At 34.7% G+C, this 15,382-nt stretch overlaps 1 protein-coding gene across 1 annotated transcript; it reads right to left on the reverse strand.

The window, feature by feature from the left end:
* Nucleotides 1–8,150: 8,150 nt before the first annotated feature.
* Nucleotides 8,151–10,656, reverse strand: LOC131641766 (F-box/LRR-repeat protein At4g14103-like). Its single transcript, XM_058912069.1, has 4 exons — nt 10,523–10,656; nt 9,166–10,170; nt 8,763–8,897; nt 8,151–8,574 (listed from the first exon to the last, which is right to left on the reverse strand). The coding sequence occupies exons 2-4, from the start codon at nt 10,132–10,134 to the stop codon at nt 8,293–8,295; spliced, it is 1,386 nt and encodes a 461-aa protein (XP_058768052.1). The 5' UTR covers nt 10,135–10,170; nt 10,523–10,656; the 3' UTR covers nt 8,151–8,292.
* Nucleotides 10,657–15,382: the final 4,726 nt, after the last annotated feature.

Raw genomic sequence — 15,382 nt, forward strand, 5'->3', positions numbered from 1 at the left:
TAGAAGAGTACATTCATTTTGGGGAATTGTGTTTCCACCAACTACAGAATTAAAAGCATACTAGAGGCTAACAAAAGGAGCATTCAAAATTAGAGACAATAAAACTAAGACCTATAACACCTCCATCAAAAGCCTCAGACAACACACCCTCTAGTTGATCCTTTGTTCTAAACCTTCCAAGGATAGCATGGGCAAGCTCTCTGCTTCGAACATATCTAAAGATCCTGACCTACGCATTTTTCTCACTATACCCTTCCTGAGAAAAATGTAGGAGAGCAACCTTCCATAAGGAAGACACGTCACTGCACCTTGACGAGAGGCAGCCATAGCAACAGATTCGACAAGTTGCTTGAAGACCAGCAATGGAAAGTTAATTTTCCTTCCCCGAAAAGCACAAAGTATGAACTCCATATCTTCCATCATGATGCTGTCTTGATCATGGTTTCATGGACGAAAGTTGCCCACTAAAAGTTGGTGCCAAACCCTAATGATCTTAGCGCTAAAGGGATCATTGTCCATGAGGGCCCTCAAGACATCGAAGGTAGTCATATTAATGGTGTTATCATCAAACACTTCTCCAAAATTATCACACCTCAACATGTCAGAGATGGTTGAGGGAGTAATGGTAATATGAGCCCTTCGAATCTGAGACACAATAGTGGTTCTCCCTTCTGGATCTATGCGGAGGGACGTAAACATCCAGAAATCTGCAAGCATGTTAGGATAAACGGACCCCTCCAGGATTTCCTGGTAAAACTGGAGTTGTTGGTTGGCAAAGAGTGCGCCAATATTGATGTGGTTCTCATCAAACTCCTCCTCAGAGAGTTTGAATTCCTTTTTGATGCAGGACCTGATAGTAACGTAAGTCAAAGGTTGCGCCATTTTGAGGAAGAGAGTACAAGAGGTTTTATCAAACTCTGTATTTGAAAGAGTATAAGGGGAAGAAAGGAATGATAAGAGTTTGGTGAGAGAATGAAGGAATGAGTAGAACGCTAAGCCTTATATAGAATACGTTGGCCATAAAGGAACGGTTCATCTTTTAAGTGTTGATTGGACTGCGTTTGGTATCCCCAAGAGAAGTTATGGCCTCCGTCGTTTCCCACCTTGGAAGTTAGAGTGTAATCATTTTGAAAACTGATACACGCACGTCTCAAATAGACGTTTTGAAAAAGTGATGTCATCATTTAATGATGGTTACGGCTGGGGAAGTGGAAACGTCAAGTCTAGGTTTGAGAGGCCGCGAAGAGTAATCATGTCACGTGGGTGCATTATTAAAGTCATTATGATAATAAAATAAATTTTGACAATTTTTAGGGAGTGTTAAAATGCTACTCGTGACAACTACAGAATTAGATGTATGGAAGATTGAAAGATAAAATTGCATATACATTCCTGAAGGAGTTTGATTACAAAATAAAAAAAACTAAGTACGAAACACAGTTGAAAGAGTACAAGGTTCAAAGTAACTAATTAAAGTCCTTAGGAAGATTATCTTTCATCTTCGAATACTGAGATGCCCATAAAGACATACGACGTTCGATTAATGCCTGTTGTTTTTTCAGTTCTTCGATTTCTGGCACCAGCTTCTGTGTCGTCTCGAAGTGTCGAATCCCTAACTGCGCCACTTCAGTCAATTCTTCCTGATTGGTTTGTTGGATTGCTTCTTGACGAGACTGGGCATTCTTGATCTTCTCTTCGAGGAGTTTAATTTCTTGTTGCCAAGATTTGATATTTGCTTCGCAAGCTTCATACTCCTTCTGGTTCTTCGAACGTTCAAGCTTAAAGGCGTCAACCTTTTCTGTTGCATCATTAGCAGTTTTCCATGAAGAACTATGAGAAGTCACCTTCGTTGTGAGTTGTTCGTCAACATTTCGTTTTCGAAGAATATTAGATTGAAGTTGATCAATCAGAGAACCCAGTAAAAAAATCACTTGCGAAACTTCCTCTGAGACCAGAAGTAAATCTACTTTCTTCAAAAGATTGTTTAAGCTATAACATCTGGTGGAATCCTGGCTTGGAGCTTTAACAAGGTTGGTTTCAAAGAACTTTTCCTTTATTTGACGAAGGAGGTTAAGAATATCATCTTTGTCACCAGTTTCTGCCAGGACAGTAGAAGAAGTTTCAAGCCCAATGGGCGAAACATTATCAACACTCATCATGGTCTTGAGGAAGCTTACGGGATCAGTTTTCTTGAGTTGCTCCAGTTCTGAAGGAGTAAGCATTGCTGGGGCCTGCTTCGAAGTAGCCATGGGAGTAACTATAGTCCCGAAAGTCAAAGTTTCATGAGGACCAGGTGTAGGCAAATTGGAAGTTTCCTCCGCAGCATCTTGTTCAGATATAGTATTTTTGCTGCCAGTTGGTCGTCCGGCTGCATTATCACTATCTGAATATTGAGGATTTTCCCCCATATTTTCATCTTGACGAGTAGGTGGAGAATCATCATTTGAATGGCTTTCTTCAGCAGGCACAGTTGGAATGATGGTTGCAAGGGGCTGAGCGTCTTCGACAACCGGAGAAAGCACAAGAGATTTGTGTCGAGAAACACCTGTGTTGAACAGTTAGAATTGATCAAAATGGAAAGGTTGCAAGAAGTTCATCTGTCATTAGAAAAGGCATACGCTTACCTTGAAGATTGTCAAGATCAATGTTGAGACTAAAGGTCTTGAGATCAGAAGTAGCTGTGCCCACATCATCCTACATTTATAAGGTAAGATGTTGAACTTAATCATTAAAATTAAAATTTGTAAAGATGATTATGTTATGAAATCCAAATACCTTGGTTGGAACGTTGTCTGGGCTTGAGTTGTGGCTCTCTACAATGGGGACAGCACTAGCAGCTTTTAAGGGTGATTCATCAGAAGATACCTTGTCACTCTAGTTGAAGGGGTGGCAATTTTCTGTCTTTTCTTCAGTGCTTGTCTAGTACGAGGAGGAGATTTATCTTCGTCATCGGAAGCAGCGGTCTGAGGAGCTTTTCGCTTCGAACGTGCTGGAGGTTTCGAGCTCTGAAAATGCATATTAAAACCAAGTGAGTAATATTCATAAAATTACACAAGTCAGAATATAAAGTATGTATGTACCGTGGGTTTCTTGCCAGTGGTGACAGAATCGCTCCCACTTGTCTTGGTTCTCCTTGAAGCTCCAAAACCCTTCTGTGTAGGGGCCTCCTTGATATTTTTCTTTCGAGTAACAGCTGTGAAAAAAATAGGAATCAGTACTTCAGTGAAGAAAGAAGAGTTAGTCGAAGGATTGTCTAAACCCCAACCTTCAGGTATTGGAGTCAAGACACGAACGTGCTCAAGACCTATATGGAGATGTCCTTTGAAAGTATCCAGGGTATGCTTAGTCGGGACCACTCGTTCAGCGCGTTTTTTAGTTTGTTCCTGAAGAATTTTAAGGGCATTCCCACACACAAACCAGTCTGGAAAAGGAGGGCTTAAAGCCACACCAAAATCAGCACTAGGTAATGGAGGAAATTTTGGAGGATTAAGTTCAAAAGCCACTTCATAACGTAGTTCAGGTCGAACAGATGTGGGCAATTTCAACTTATCTAGTTTAGCAGAAAACTTTTCATGTAAAATGACCGCAGCTTCACGAACGGTCCGACTAAGATCATCAGGCCTGTAAATAGTTTCAAAGAATTTTTGAAAGGCTTGGATTTCTTTAATATGAGTCGAAGTACCTTTGTGGAAGTTCGCCTGCACATCAGCAAAAGCTTCAGTTAGTTCTTGAGTAAGGCTCTCAGCATCGAATATTTGCGTAGTATAGTAGTTTGTCCACCATTGATGAAAATCTATGGTAGAATAAAAAGCAGGTTCGAAAGAGACAGGAGACAGTGGTGATTCCAATGTATTTGGAGATTTTTTGATTCGTATTCATCTTCAGCTAGATGCAGAGTGTGTAGACACATGTGATTCCTTTTGTCATACATACATTTTGGTTTGAGTTGAACCAATCCAAATTGTCTCGATACCAGATTTGGTTGGTAGCAAAGAAGACAACAGTGGCTCTTGGAAGGTCGAAGTCGGTGATATAACAGCTTTGGGGTAAGGAAAGCCTCCCAGATAGCCATGGATTCGGTTTGTTGATCTGGAGACATTGCCGGAAACCCTCGAGTAAACCATTCAGGACCCACTTTCCTTTGTACGAATGGAGCCATCGAGGGGCTAAACTGATAGCGTTTAGCAAACATCATTATGTATGCTAAGAAGTTTTCACGAAGTTTTCCAGTTCAGTTTCTTCTTTTGGAGTCAGGAAAGCCAATCTACTTTCTTCTACCGTTTGATTTTTGATGGCTGGATCTTCTTCATTTACAACACTTTGGTATGGGATATGAGCTTCGAAAGTAGCGTTGAGCCATAATTGCAACAACCAGAAGGGACCAGCAAAAAGAAGAGATCCTATTTTGTAGCTCTTAATAAGGTCTGTTGCCTCACCGAGATTCTCGTAGAGAAATCCTAGAATTAACTGGCTTAGGTTTAACTTTTTCCCAGCATTTAGCTGGTTAGCCATGCAAAGATATCTCTTTGCTACTTGTATGGACCTAGAACAAAAGACGCATCTCGAAAGCCAGAGTGCTAGAAATGCAATATGTTCTTCATCTGAGACTTCTGTGTTTGTTTCATTATGGTATTGTTGAATGAAAGCAGTGTAAGTGATTGTTGCTTCATTAAAGTGGATGGTGTCAGATCCATGAAATTGGGATTGAAGGTTTCTCCTGTTGGTCGAAGCCCTGTGATAGAAGCTACGTCAAAAAGGGTAGGGGTGACCATTCCACATGGAAGGTGGAAAGTATTATGAGAAGCATCCCAGAAATAAACTGACGCTACTAACATGGTTTGGTTATATTCTAAGCCTGTTTTGGATAACTGGATTAGGTCATAAATCCCTAGTTGTTTCCAGAAAGAAGCCTTTTGCTTTTCCACCTTCGCTAGCCAAGCGTAATACAATTCAGGATCTTTTGCTAAAGGGATTGACCTAAAGACTTTCACGAAATTGGTTACATAGTTTAACCTAATTTTCTCCTGGTACGGGATCCATGAAAGCATGAGTTTTTCCAGAAAGTTCCTCCTGGTACAGGATCCATGAAAGCATGAGTTTTTCCAGAAAGTTCAAAAGGAATGATTACCTGAGAAGCGTAGATAGCGCGCGCCTCTGCAGCATTTGGGTCTGGAATGTGTTCTTGATTCCCTATCTGTGAAGGATTTTGAAGTTTTTGAATGGGTTGAAGAGCATTTGAAGAAGACGCCATGGGTAAATTTGATTTGAGTAATGGGTTAAACGAAACCAAAGAAGATTTTCTTTTCTGTGATGAACGTAGGAAGATAGAAGTGGAAGTTATGATAGGGTAGAAGTTCAAGTATTTAAAGGTTTAACGGAGACCCTTTCAAATCTTTTGGGTAAAAGTCAAAAGACACGCGGCAGGCGTTGATTTAATCCAACGGCGGTCGAATAGTTGTTAGCCTTACTCCTAGTATATAGGAGTAATGATCATGGAGTAATGACAGAACGTGGGAATGTAAGTTAAGAGAAGACATCTTTGAAAATGACAAGACGTTTTGAAAGTGGAGTCATAAATGATTATGACGTTAGTTAGTTGTCTTGGAACTCTAAGAAGTGAGTAAAACGAAATCTCATCAAAACAAGAAACGCCTATTTCTCTTGTTTTCAAAACAGGCATTTATTGGGGGCAATTTGTTGGCTGGAGATTTCGTTTAGAAAGAATATTCTTTGAAGAGTTAGAATTCGAAGAAAGATGGTTACTGATGACCATTTCTGAGATTTAAAATGGCTACTGATGGCCATGTTTCGAGAATGATTGTTTGAGTTGGAATGAAGATAGTTAGAGTCGGAGCTAAATTCGAAGTGAATTATCTTTAAGACTTAAACGTTTTGCGAAATACAAAGGGTACTGAAGCTTAACGTGTTTTCGTGACATTCTTGGTTCTGATCACGTTGCCACGCGTCGAAAGAGGATTCAGGCGGGAGGATTTGAATTTCGAAGTAGTCTGTGTAACCGCACAAGGACAGATAGCATCCCGGGGATTCTTGTGAGAAACGTGGCATCAGATTAGCGTAGGACCGTTAGGGTCGAAATTAGTATAAATAAGGGTCTTAATTTTAGGATTCCGGGTGTTCATTTTGTACAAATCACTCACAAATCACTCAAGTATCAAGTGTTTAGAAAACGAGTTCGCTGAGAAATGTACGTATGACACCAACACCATTTTAAATACATTTGTATCTTTCTTTATTCAAGTATCTTTTTCAATTCCTTTATCTTTTCTGTTTAACTTTCATTTCGAAGCACTTTACGTTTCTGCATCTTACATTCTTGTACGTTATATTCGTGCACTTTACATTTCTGCATTTAATATTCTTGCACGTTATATTCCTGCACTTTACATTTCTGCATTTAATATTCTTGTACGTTATATTCCTGCACTTTACATTCCTGCAGTCTATACGCTTTTATTTATGTTTTCTTTGTCGAAAGTTATATTAACATGTATAACAAGTGTTGTTGTTAAGTGAACATTCATATGATCACATCACAAACAAGTTTTCTCGAAGTCAGGACAAACAAATATGAATCAAATCATATCGAAAGACAATTATTTGACTATGTCCTAGGATCAATCTAGTCGATCCTGCGAGTAACCAAAGTATATTTTATAGTTTGGAGGACTAGCGGTTGTTTACCGGAAATCACCGTAAACACACGCATATCCTTCATAAGGTCCATATCGATCAGCACGCTGACAAAGTGTCCAAAAGGCCTATCCGAAAGAGGTTTGTTTGAAGAGGAGTCTAAGCATATGAGGGTGCTTAAGCTATTGGCGACGGTGAATATGATTTTGGGTCTCCAGTATTCCTGGGCAATACCGTGAATGCGAACTTTAATTCATACCTGAGCAGAGCTTTAATTCATATTCGACGGGACAAAGTCCTTAGTCCGGGGAAAGAGTTTGAGGGTTCCTGGGTTGAGATTCCAAGTTGGGGCGAAGCGCACTCTTCTAACATCTTCAATATTGTCAAAAGAGAATTCGAAAAAACCCTTTCCAAGGGAAGTGACTCCCAACTTTTGAATAGAGCACCACAAATCTTGAAGTTTGTTTTTTAATTGTTGCACGGTGAGGGGAGTGGAACCTTTGGGCCATAGTATTCTACCATGGAGGTTGTGTTTGCAGGAATCTAACCCCAAAAGATATTCATCTTCTAGAAACTATATATCGAAATTTGATCACCTTTGACACAAGGGGTGGGGAGTTGGCTGATAGGTATATTACATACGTTTCCAATGGCTTCCACGAATGATTTTTTTGGTTTTAACGTAGTTTGCTTCAAGGTTCGAGAAGGGAGATTTGGTTATTTTAGCGGCCACCGCTTCTGAAAAAAGATCCTGAAAATCCATGGACGTGGCAGAAGGAAAGATAGGTTACGAAAAATGGGGAAGAAAGGTTAGAGAGAGGGCGGACAATCTCTCTCTAGAGAAAACATTTTGTGAGTAAGTTAGTTTTGATAAATAAGTTAATTATATATATATATATATATATATATATATATATATATATATATATATATATATATATATATATATATATATATATATATATATATATATATATATATATATATATATATATATATGTATAATATTGATTTACTTGCATAATCTCGTGTATACAATTTAAATTAATTATATTGTCAAGGATATTTTGCATTTATCTTTATATTTTTCAAGGAATTTTCTATTTTAAATAATCCATAATTTCTTATTGTATCACTTATTGAAATATCATATTAATTATTATGTCTTTTGAATTCATCTTAATATTTTCAATAATGCATAATTAATTATTGTAGTAGTTACTTTTTATTAAAGTTTTAAATTATGAGTTAAACATATTATTTTTAACATTCCTATTTTACTAAAAATATTCATTTTTAATATCTTAATTGAAATTATTATCTTACTAATTATTATTATATCAGAATACTTTTTAAAATAAATAAATAAATTTATTTTTCACCGTGCGGTCAAAATCTAGTGTAAATTAAAGTTAAAGCTTTCATAGCTCCCACTCTCAAATAAGGATCAACTTCTATGTAAACACATGAACATAAGATCCATTGTTGTTTGGCCAAAATATCATAATCACCATTTCTAAACAATTACTAGTGGGTACAAATTCAGACTGCAATAAGACCTATGCCACTTTTGCTTATGTAGCCAAAATAATATACAGCCAGCAAAAAACATTGTTAATTTATACTACTTGCCTTGGTAGCCTAATCATATGAGAATTCAACAATAGCAAAAGAGAAACCTTTCTTAAATGAGAAAAGTTTTTCCTTAAATTCTTCCATCATCTTTGATTTGCCAAGTGCTTGATTAGCAAGGACGAAACTCATCCTCTCAAGCACCATACCTTTTTCCATAAAAAATTTAGCCAAGCACAACTCATGCTCGTAACCATTAACTGTTTTAAATTTCACAACATGAAGTGTTGATGCCAAACAATCGGGCACAATGGTAGAATTCAAAAGCTCCTGATCAAATTTTGATATTCCCTGATGATTAACCATCAAAAGCATGAATTAGACTAAAAATCGCTAATTGACTAAATAAATACACACAATCACAGACATAACTCTACAAGACATTATAGTTTGTATATGAAACTATTACCATATTATGAATATAGTGCAACCAGAAGAGCATTGATGTTTGCATTTATGATTGAAATCTAATCACCAACCTTGAAACTTAGAGTTTTAAGCAATGGTGACCTTTGAAGTAAGCCCAACAAAACTTCACACAAAGTTAAGCCAAGCTCCAAATGGATCAGCATTGAAAATTGAGGTAGAACAGCCACATTTGGTTGTGTGAGAACCTGGATGTCATAAAGAAACTTACTTGAGAATTGCAACATATGAAAATTATGGAATACAACTTAAATCTCCTTTCAAAACACATATCTAAAATTTAGACAAACAAGAGATTTTAAAAAATATAATCAACTTTAGAATCAAATCATTATATTCATGATTTCTACCATGAACTGATTAACACTATTCCCTTGACTTCATTATAAAATAAAGTATTTAAGGTTTGGCATCACATAAGCATTCGGTGTTAAAAAGGTTGAACAACATGCTTACCTCAGACAGGTCAAAGTTGATACATTTAGCTTGATTGAATTGATTGAGAAGCGCAAATTCACACAGTCCTGCTTCTGAAGTTCCATCCTCCCACTTACGCAAAATAAGATTAGCATGGGCATTTTTAGCTATCAATGGATCTGAAAGAATTAACGGTTGAGATATAGCATAACCGCGATAAGTAAATTCTTTTAAATGGCAATCAAAAAATTTGATTTCACAACTACGCTCATCATCATCAGATAACGGAAGACGGTCTTGCACTATACAAATGCTTTCAAGAAGAGGTGCTTTTACATAGACACCCTCTGCACATAACCAATCACAGTTTATTGTCTCAAACTTTTTAAGGAGTGGTAAACTGAGGTTGAGATAGCCATATGAGGAGCCTTCGATAAACGCAATTCCATTCAACTTAATGAATTTTAGGCAGCCAAAAGAAACATCCATAGTTGGAACTTCAATATCACAGGAAAGCATCTTGAGATCCAATTCTTCTAAGAAGACGGAGTTAAACAGAGATTGAAATGCAAGAGTCGAGAAGGTCCATCCACTTTTCGAATGGATACGGAGATTTTTAATTTTCTGATGCATCAAGATGCAAGAGATCCATGTATTTAGAAGAGATATATCAATCTTGTTAGTCATGACAAGAGAGAAACTTTCCACTCTTGAACCTTTGGTAAGAAGAAGTGTCCTATTGACGAAGTTTTTAAAGTGTTGAATTCCACCTGTTTTCCTTTTGGGAATATAGAATAGACAATCATCTAAATCCAGCTTGGTGATGGACACCCAACAGTATATCCATCTCCTAGATAACACACTTGTACGCACTGCATCTTTGGTAGGGAGAAGAGATAGAATGTGACTTATAAGCAATTCCGGTAGTTTGTTGGTTAAATCTTCAACTTCATTTGCCTTATGCTTCTTAAGAGGTTTTTCCTTTGGTACAGCAGAACCAAACTCCATGTTTATAGGAGTTTCGTATATTAACTAATTAATTTTCTGCATAACCAAACATTATCAAATATCATTATCAATGCATAGCAACCGAATGATAAATTAAGACTCATAGAACATTTTTGTTAAAGCACATATTTGAAACAGATGTATTTCTAAATAAAAATTGTGTTGGAATGAAATGTGGGTAGATAAAGACATAGTAGCTATAGCCTATAGAGATACTTAACATAAATGATAAATGGAAAAGTATGTTACTATTAGAAACAGTGTTTTGTGTTTTCTATGAACTTCAACATTGAAAAGAAAATCAGGCAATGAACAACATTGTATTCTTCAATGGTGTTGAAAGTGAAAAGTTAAAGAGTAAAAATAGAAAGAAGAAGAAAAGGCTCACCGGAAGTTAGGGGTTTGAGGCTTTTAGGTTTTGGGTTTCATCTCTTGCTTCTGTGTGGTTGAGTTAGTACTGCTAAACCTGTTTCTTGTACTCCTTTTGAGACGAGAATAATGTTAAAATATTGAAGCTTTGGACTTTGGAGTGGAATGCCAAGAGTCTGCATTTTTTAACCGGTTTACCAACACCGCTCCATAAATTCTACTGCACCAATTTAAAAATCCACACTTAACCAGTTTATATTTTTAAATTAAAACTGTATCACAAACTCATCCAGTCTAATTTTTAAATTAAAATTGAACCGGTTTACCATTTGTTAAAACCGGTAGTGTATTGGTTTATTTTTATTTTTATTGTTTCTCTTTGTTACTCTATTTGCATTAAAGTGTTCTGTTGTGGATAGCGCTCTTATTAGAACTATGAACCGGTGGATAGCGCTCTTATTAGAACTATGAACCGGAAAATCATCCGAGAACTGGTTCATTGGAACTGGACCAATGGGCTGTCCGAAATGTTATTCGGTCTGGGAATGAATAATTTTTTTATCCGATACCAAAAATAGATACTATATTGAATATTTATTGGATACTTTTTCGAATATTTGAAGTAATGGTCCGATTTCGGTCCAAAAAAATGGTCCATTACTATTTCGGTCCGGTCCAGATTTACCAACTCGTACTCGTCCTGAAGTTGATGGAAAAAATCTGCTTTGATCGAGTTTGTTTTTTCTCGATTATGAAATATAGGGACAAATCGGATAATGGGGACACTAGTATCTACACCGAACCCGCCTCCGAATTTGCCTCGTTTATTTCATTATGTACATTATTATTTATTTTTGATAATTTAGAATATTAAATATGTGATAATGTTTTGATGTTTTGATTTGTATTTATTATTTAAAATATTTGAAATGTATTTATTGAATTTTTTGAAGTTATTTTATTTTTTTTGTTTATTCTATTAAAAAATAGAATAATTGATTTCACTAATGCTTTGTTTGTGAGTTTGAAAGAGAAGGTTTTAGAAAATATGAAGGATTTGGTGAAAAGAATTAAAAAGATTTTGGGTAGGAGGATTTTGGAGGGTTTGGTTTTATTTATAACATCAAAAACCCTCTAAAATGAGGAAACTCAAAAAAATATATTGAAATAGGGTTTTGGAGGACTTATATAATTTTTCCAAATATCTTTTAGGTTCATATAGTATTTAGAAAGTTAAAAATATAGTAATGATAATGATTCTTTTTTCACTCTAAACAAAATCAATTTTTTAAAAAATGTCAAATATTTTTCCATATTTTTTTTAAATTTTATTTTCGGAAGTCTTCCTCTCCCCTCTCCTCCAAACTCGCAAACAAAACCTAAATGGATGGTGGTGGGGCGTGGAATCCCGAACCCAACGCAAACACGTTTGGGTCAGGTTTGAATTTTAATTCTTCATCCTTGTTTGGGTTTGGGACCGCGAACGAGAATTATTTGAGATTTGGGTTTGAGTTTAGGGAGGTAATAACTGTCCCCGTTGTCATAAATTTTCATTTTCGGAAGTCTTCCTCTCCCATCACATCCCTTCTAAACTCGCAAAGGAAGGCTAAATAGATTGTGGCGAGGCGTGGATTCCCGAACCTAATGCAAACACGTTTGGGTCGGGTTTGGATTTTAATTCTTCATCCCCGTTTGGGACAACGAACAAGAATTTTTTGAAGATTCAAGTTTGAGTTTGGGGAGGTAATAACTGTCTCCGACCAGTCTCGTTGTCATGCCTTATATGCACACCTCACGAGAAGGGAATCCTTAAACCTTGCACCATGAGGTGGAAAATGGGCTTGCGCTCCCGTTAAGGCTTGCCCCACAAAAGCCCAAAACAATTAGGGTCGAGCGAGCATAGTTAAGGGTGTGGGCTTAAAACTTTAGCTCGTCCTGCCAATAAACGAGGACATAGAAGGGCGTGCTTATGGGCATTGTACTTTTTAATGTCCATGCCCATAAAAGAATCCAAAAAAATGGGGTGGACGGTCATGGGGACACACTAGAGGATGTAGACATAAAACTTTAATCCGTCCCACAAAACAAATGCGGATAAAACATATCCGACTGATCGGGTCGGACCTTTATTATCATCACTATCTATAATTGTCTATATCTTCACATAGATTTTAAAATCTTAATATTTTACCATCTTCCTTTATTTTTGTTATTCATTTATTAGCAATCTTTACAAGAAAATTCATAATATTTATTTAGGTTTTTATTATTACATTATTCAAAAAAAACTTATAAAATACAAATTTAAAGAAGACTCAAAAAAATTTGTTAAAACATATAAATTTCTATAAGTTTAACTTAATTGCTCTTCTTAAAAAGAAAAATAATCTACTTAAGAATCATGCCCTAATATTTTATCAAATCAAAAACTTTACTGATTGGAACTCATGATTGTCTCCGACAATTGCTTAAACTTCACCATTTTAAAACTTTGATATCAAACATTTAGGGCCGGAAAAAAGGCATGATTTCCTTCTAATAATCTCTATTAACAACTAAGAACACAGTGTGTAGAAATGAAACAAATTTAGTTAAATAAAAATCTAAAAAAAGAAATAACTTTTTTTTATTTTTTAAATAAGAGATTATAACCTTCTTGATAACCACCGTATTAAGAATACATGATTTACGGAGAATCATCGTCAAAATTCGCATAGAGACACTTTTAACATATATTTTTTAAGAATTTATTTACTAGTTAAAATTCATATATATCCTAATGGAAATAAAATCCACGTGATTGGGTAGATTCGTTGAGTTTTAACCAATTAAAAAAAAAGAATTAAAATTGTTTGTAAAAACATGTATTATTAATATTTTTAAAAGTAAATTTATAAAGTTTGATGATAGAAAAGAAGAAGGTGATTTTTATAATGATTATTTATAAAGCTTATAACAAAATTGAAAAATTATTATTTTTTAATAAGAAAGTGAAAATATGAAGAAAAATAATAATAATAATAATAATAATAATAATAATAAATGCAAAAAATAGATAGAATGAATAATGGGGTGTTATTTTTTGTCTAAATAGTAAAAAAAATTATTTTTCTAAAAAAAAAGAAGGCGCAATAGATTAATTAAATGAAATGAAAAAGAATATGAGAATTTTTAAAATATAAATAAATTTTATGATAACTTTTTGGCTTAAATAGTCTTTAATCCATGTAAGTTGGCGTAATTTTTTTCTGTCCTTGTATCTCTCTTTTTTTTGTTGATAAATTTCTTAAATATTAAATATAATTTAATTTTAATTCTAAAATTAAAATATGCAGGAAAAGTTGCATATTTTCTACAGATTTAACTTTAAGACAAAACCAAAAGGATTTTAACATTTTGAGATCATTTTCAACAAAAAAAAAATACAAGAATGAAAATAAAAAATACGCCAATTTCCAAGAAACAAAAAACTATTAAAATCTAATTTTTTTAAACTTAATTTATGAAAAGATTTAAATATAAAATAATAGTTGTAGTTGAAATGAGTAAATATTTCTGTATAATAATTTTTGTAAATCATTCAAATATGTTGCACATATATAGAAATAATAATACATTAAAAAATATGAGAAAAGTTCTCAACACACTTTTTAACACATATTTTCTAACTTATTTTTTCATTAGTTAAAATTCACATGAGTCTTAACAAACTTAGATGAAATCCATGTGATTTGATACTCATGAGAATTTTTTTTCTTTCAAGTTACTATACGTAGTGTTTCACAAAGCATGACAATTTATTTTTTTATATTTAATTAATGATTTATTGGATGATTTATTTAGAAAAGTGAAATAAAAAAAAAAAGCATGACAATTTAGAAAAGTGAAATAAATTTTTTTTTACTTGGAGTTTTTGTCAAAAAAATATTGGATGATTTATTTTTTATTTTATTATAAATATTATGTTGATTAAAAAATATAAAAAAACAAGAAAAGGAAAAAAGAATGGAGATTTTTTTTTAAAAAAGTGTGTTAAATGTTTTTGAGTTTAAAATAAAATAAAAAATATACAAATTTACTAAATTATCCCTATTTTACGAATTATAAAAATTTTTGGTTAGTAAATAATTATAGAAAATTAAAAAAGTGGGTCAATTTTTTGTTTAATAAAAAATATGTTAATTAAAAAATAAAAATATGTTAATTAAAAAAATAAAAATATGTCAATTAAAAAAATGTGAAAGATAAAAAGAATGTGAAATTTATTTTAAAAAGTGGGTTTCTTATTTCTTTTAGTTTAATATGAAATTGCTTTTATTTAAAAAATTAAAAATAATTGTATATTGATCGTACCTCATTAGATGGATCTTCAAGACCTGCAAGGATCTGGATCTTTCTGTGAACTGGGGGGTTGTACCTGCAAGGTACTCCGATGCCAAAGTGAGAAGAAAGAGCAATCAGAGTACAAGTACAAGGTAGAGAATGAATGAATGAAGTTACTTGACCCTCTAGTGAAAGAGGATATATTTATAGCCCCTAACGTTGGGCCAAGATCTCGCTATTGGACTGGATGCCTAGGTCTAATTCAGAGACTTCTAGGATTCTGCGTGGATAGCGGAGACCAATACGTGGTTTCCATTCTGGGTGAACCACTCCGGAGTTTAAGGAGAGACGCGGTCTTTTAGGGAGTGCATGGACTCTACTTAATCCGCTAGGTTGGGAGTGAAAGAATCCTACGAGGAGGAGGGTCCCCGGTGGAAGAAATGTTCGTAGGGAACACTTACCCAGGGTTGGGCATGTGTCCTTGCCCGGGTCATGCCAAGCTTCGGCTTTTGATCTAGTGGAGTCGACGATCGAAGGTCATGTGCTTATGCCCGAC

This window comes from Vicia villosa, unplaced genomic scaffold, assembly GCF_029867415.1.
Source record: "Vicia villosa cultivar HV-30 ecotype Madison, WI unplaced genomic scaffold, Vvil1.0 ctg.004053F_1_1, whole genome shotgun sequence".
Classification (NCBI taxonomy): Eukaryota; Viridiplantae; Streptophyta; class Magnoliopsida; order Fabales; family Fabaceae; genus Vicia; species Vicia villosa.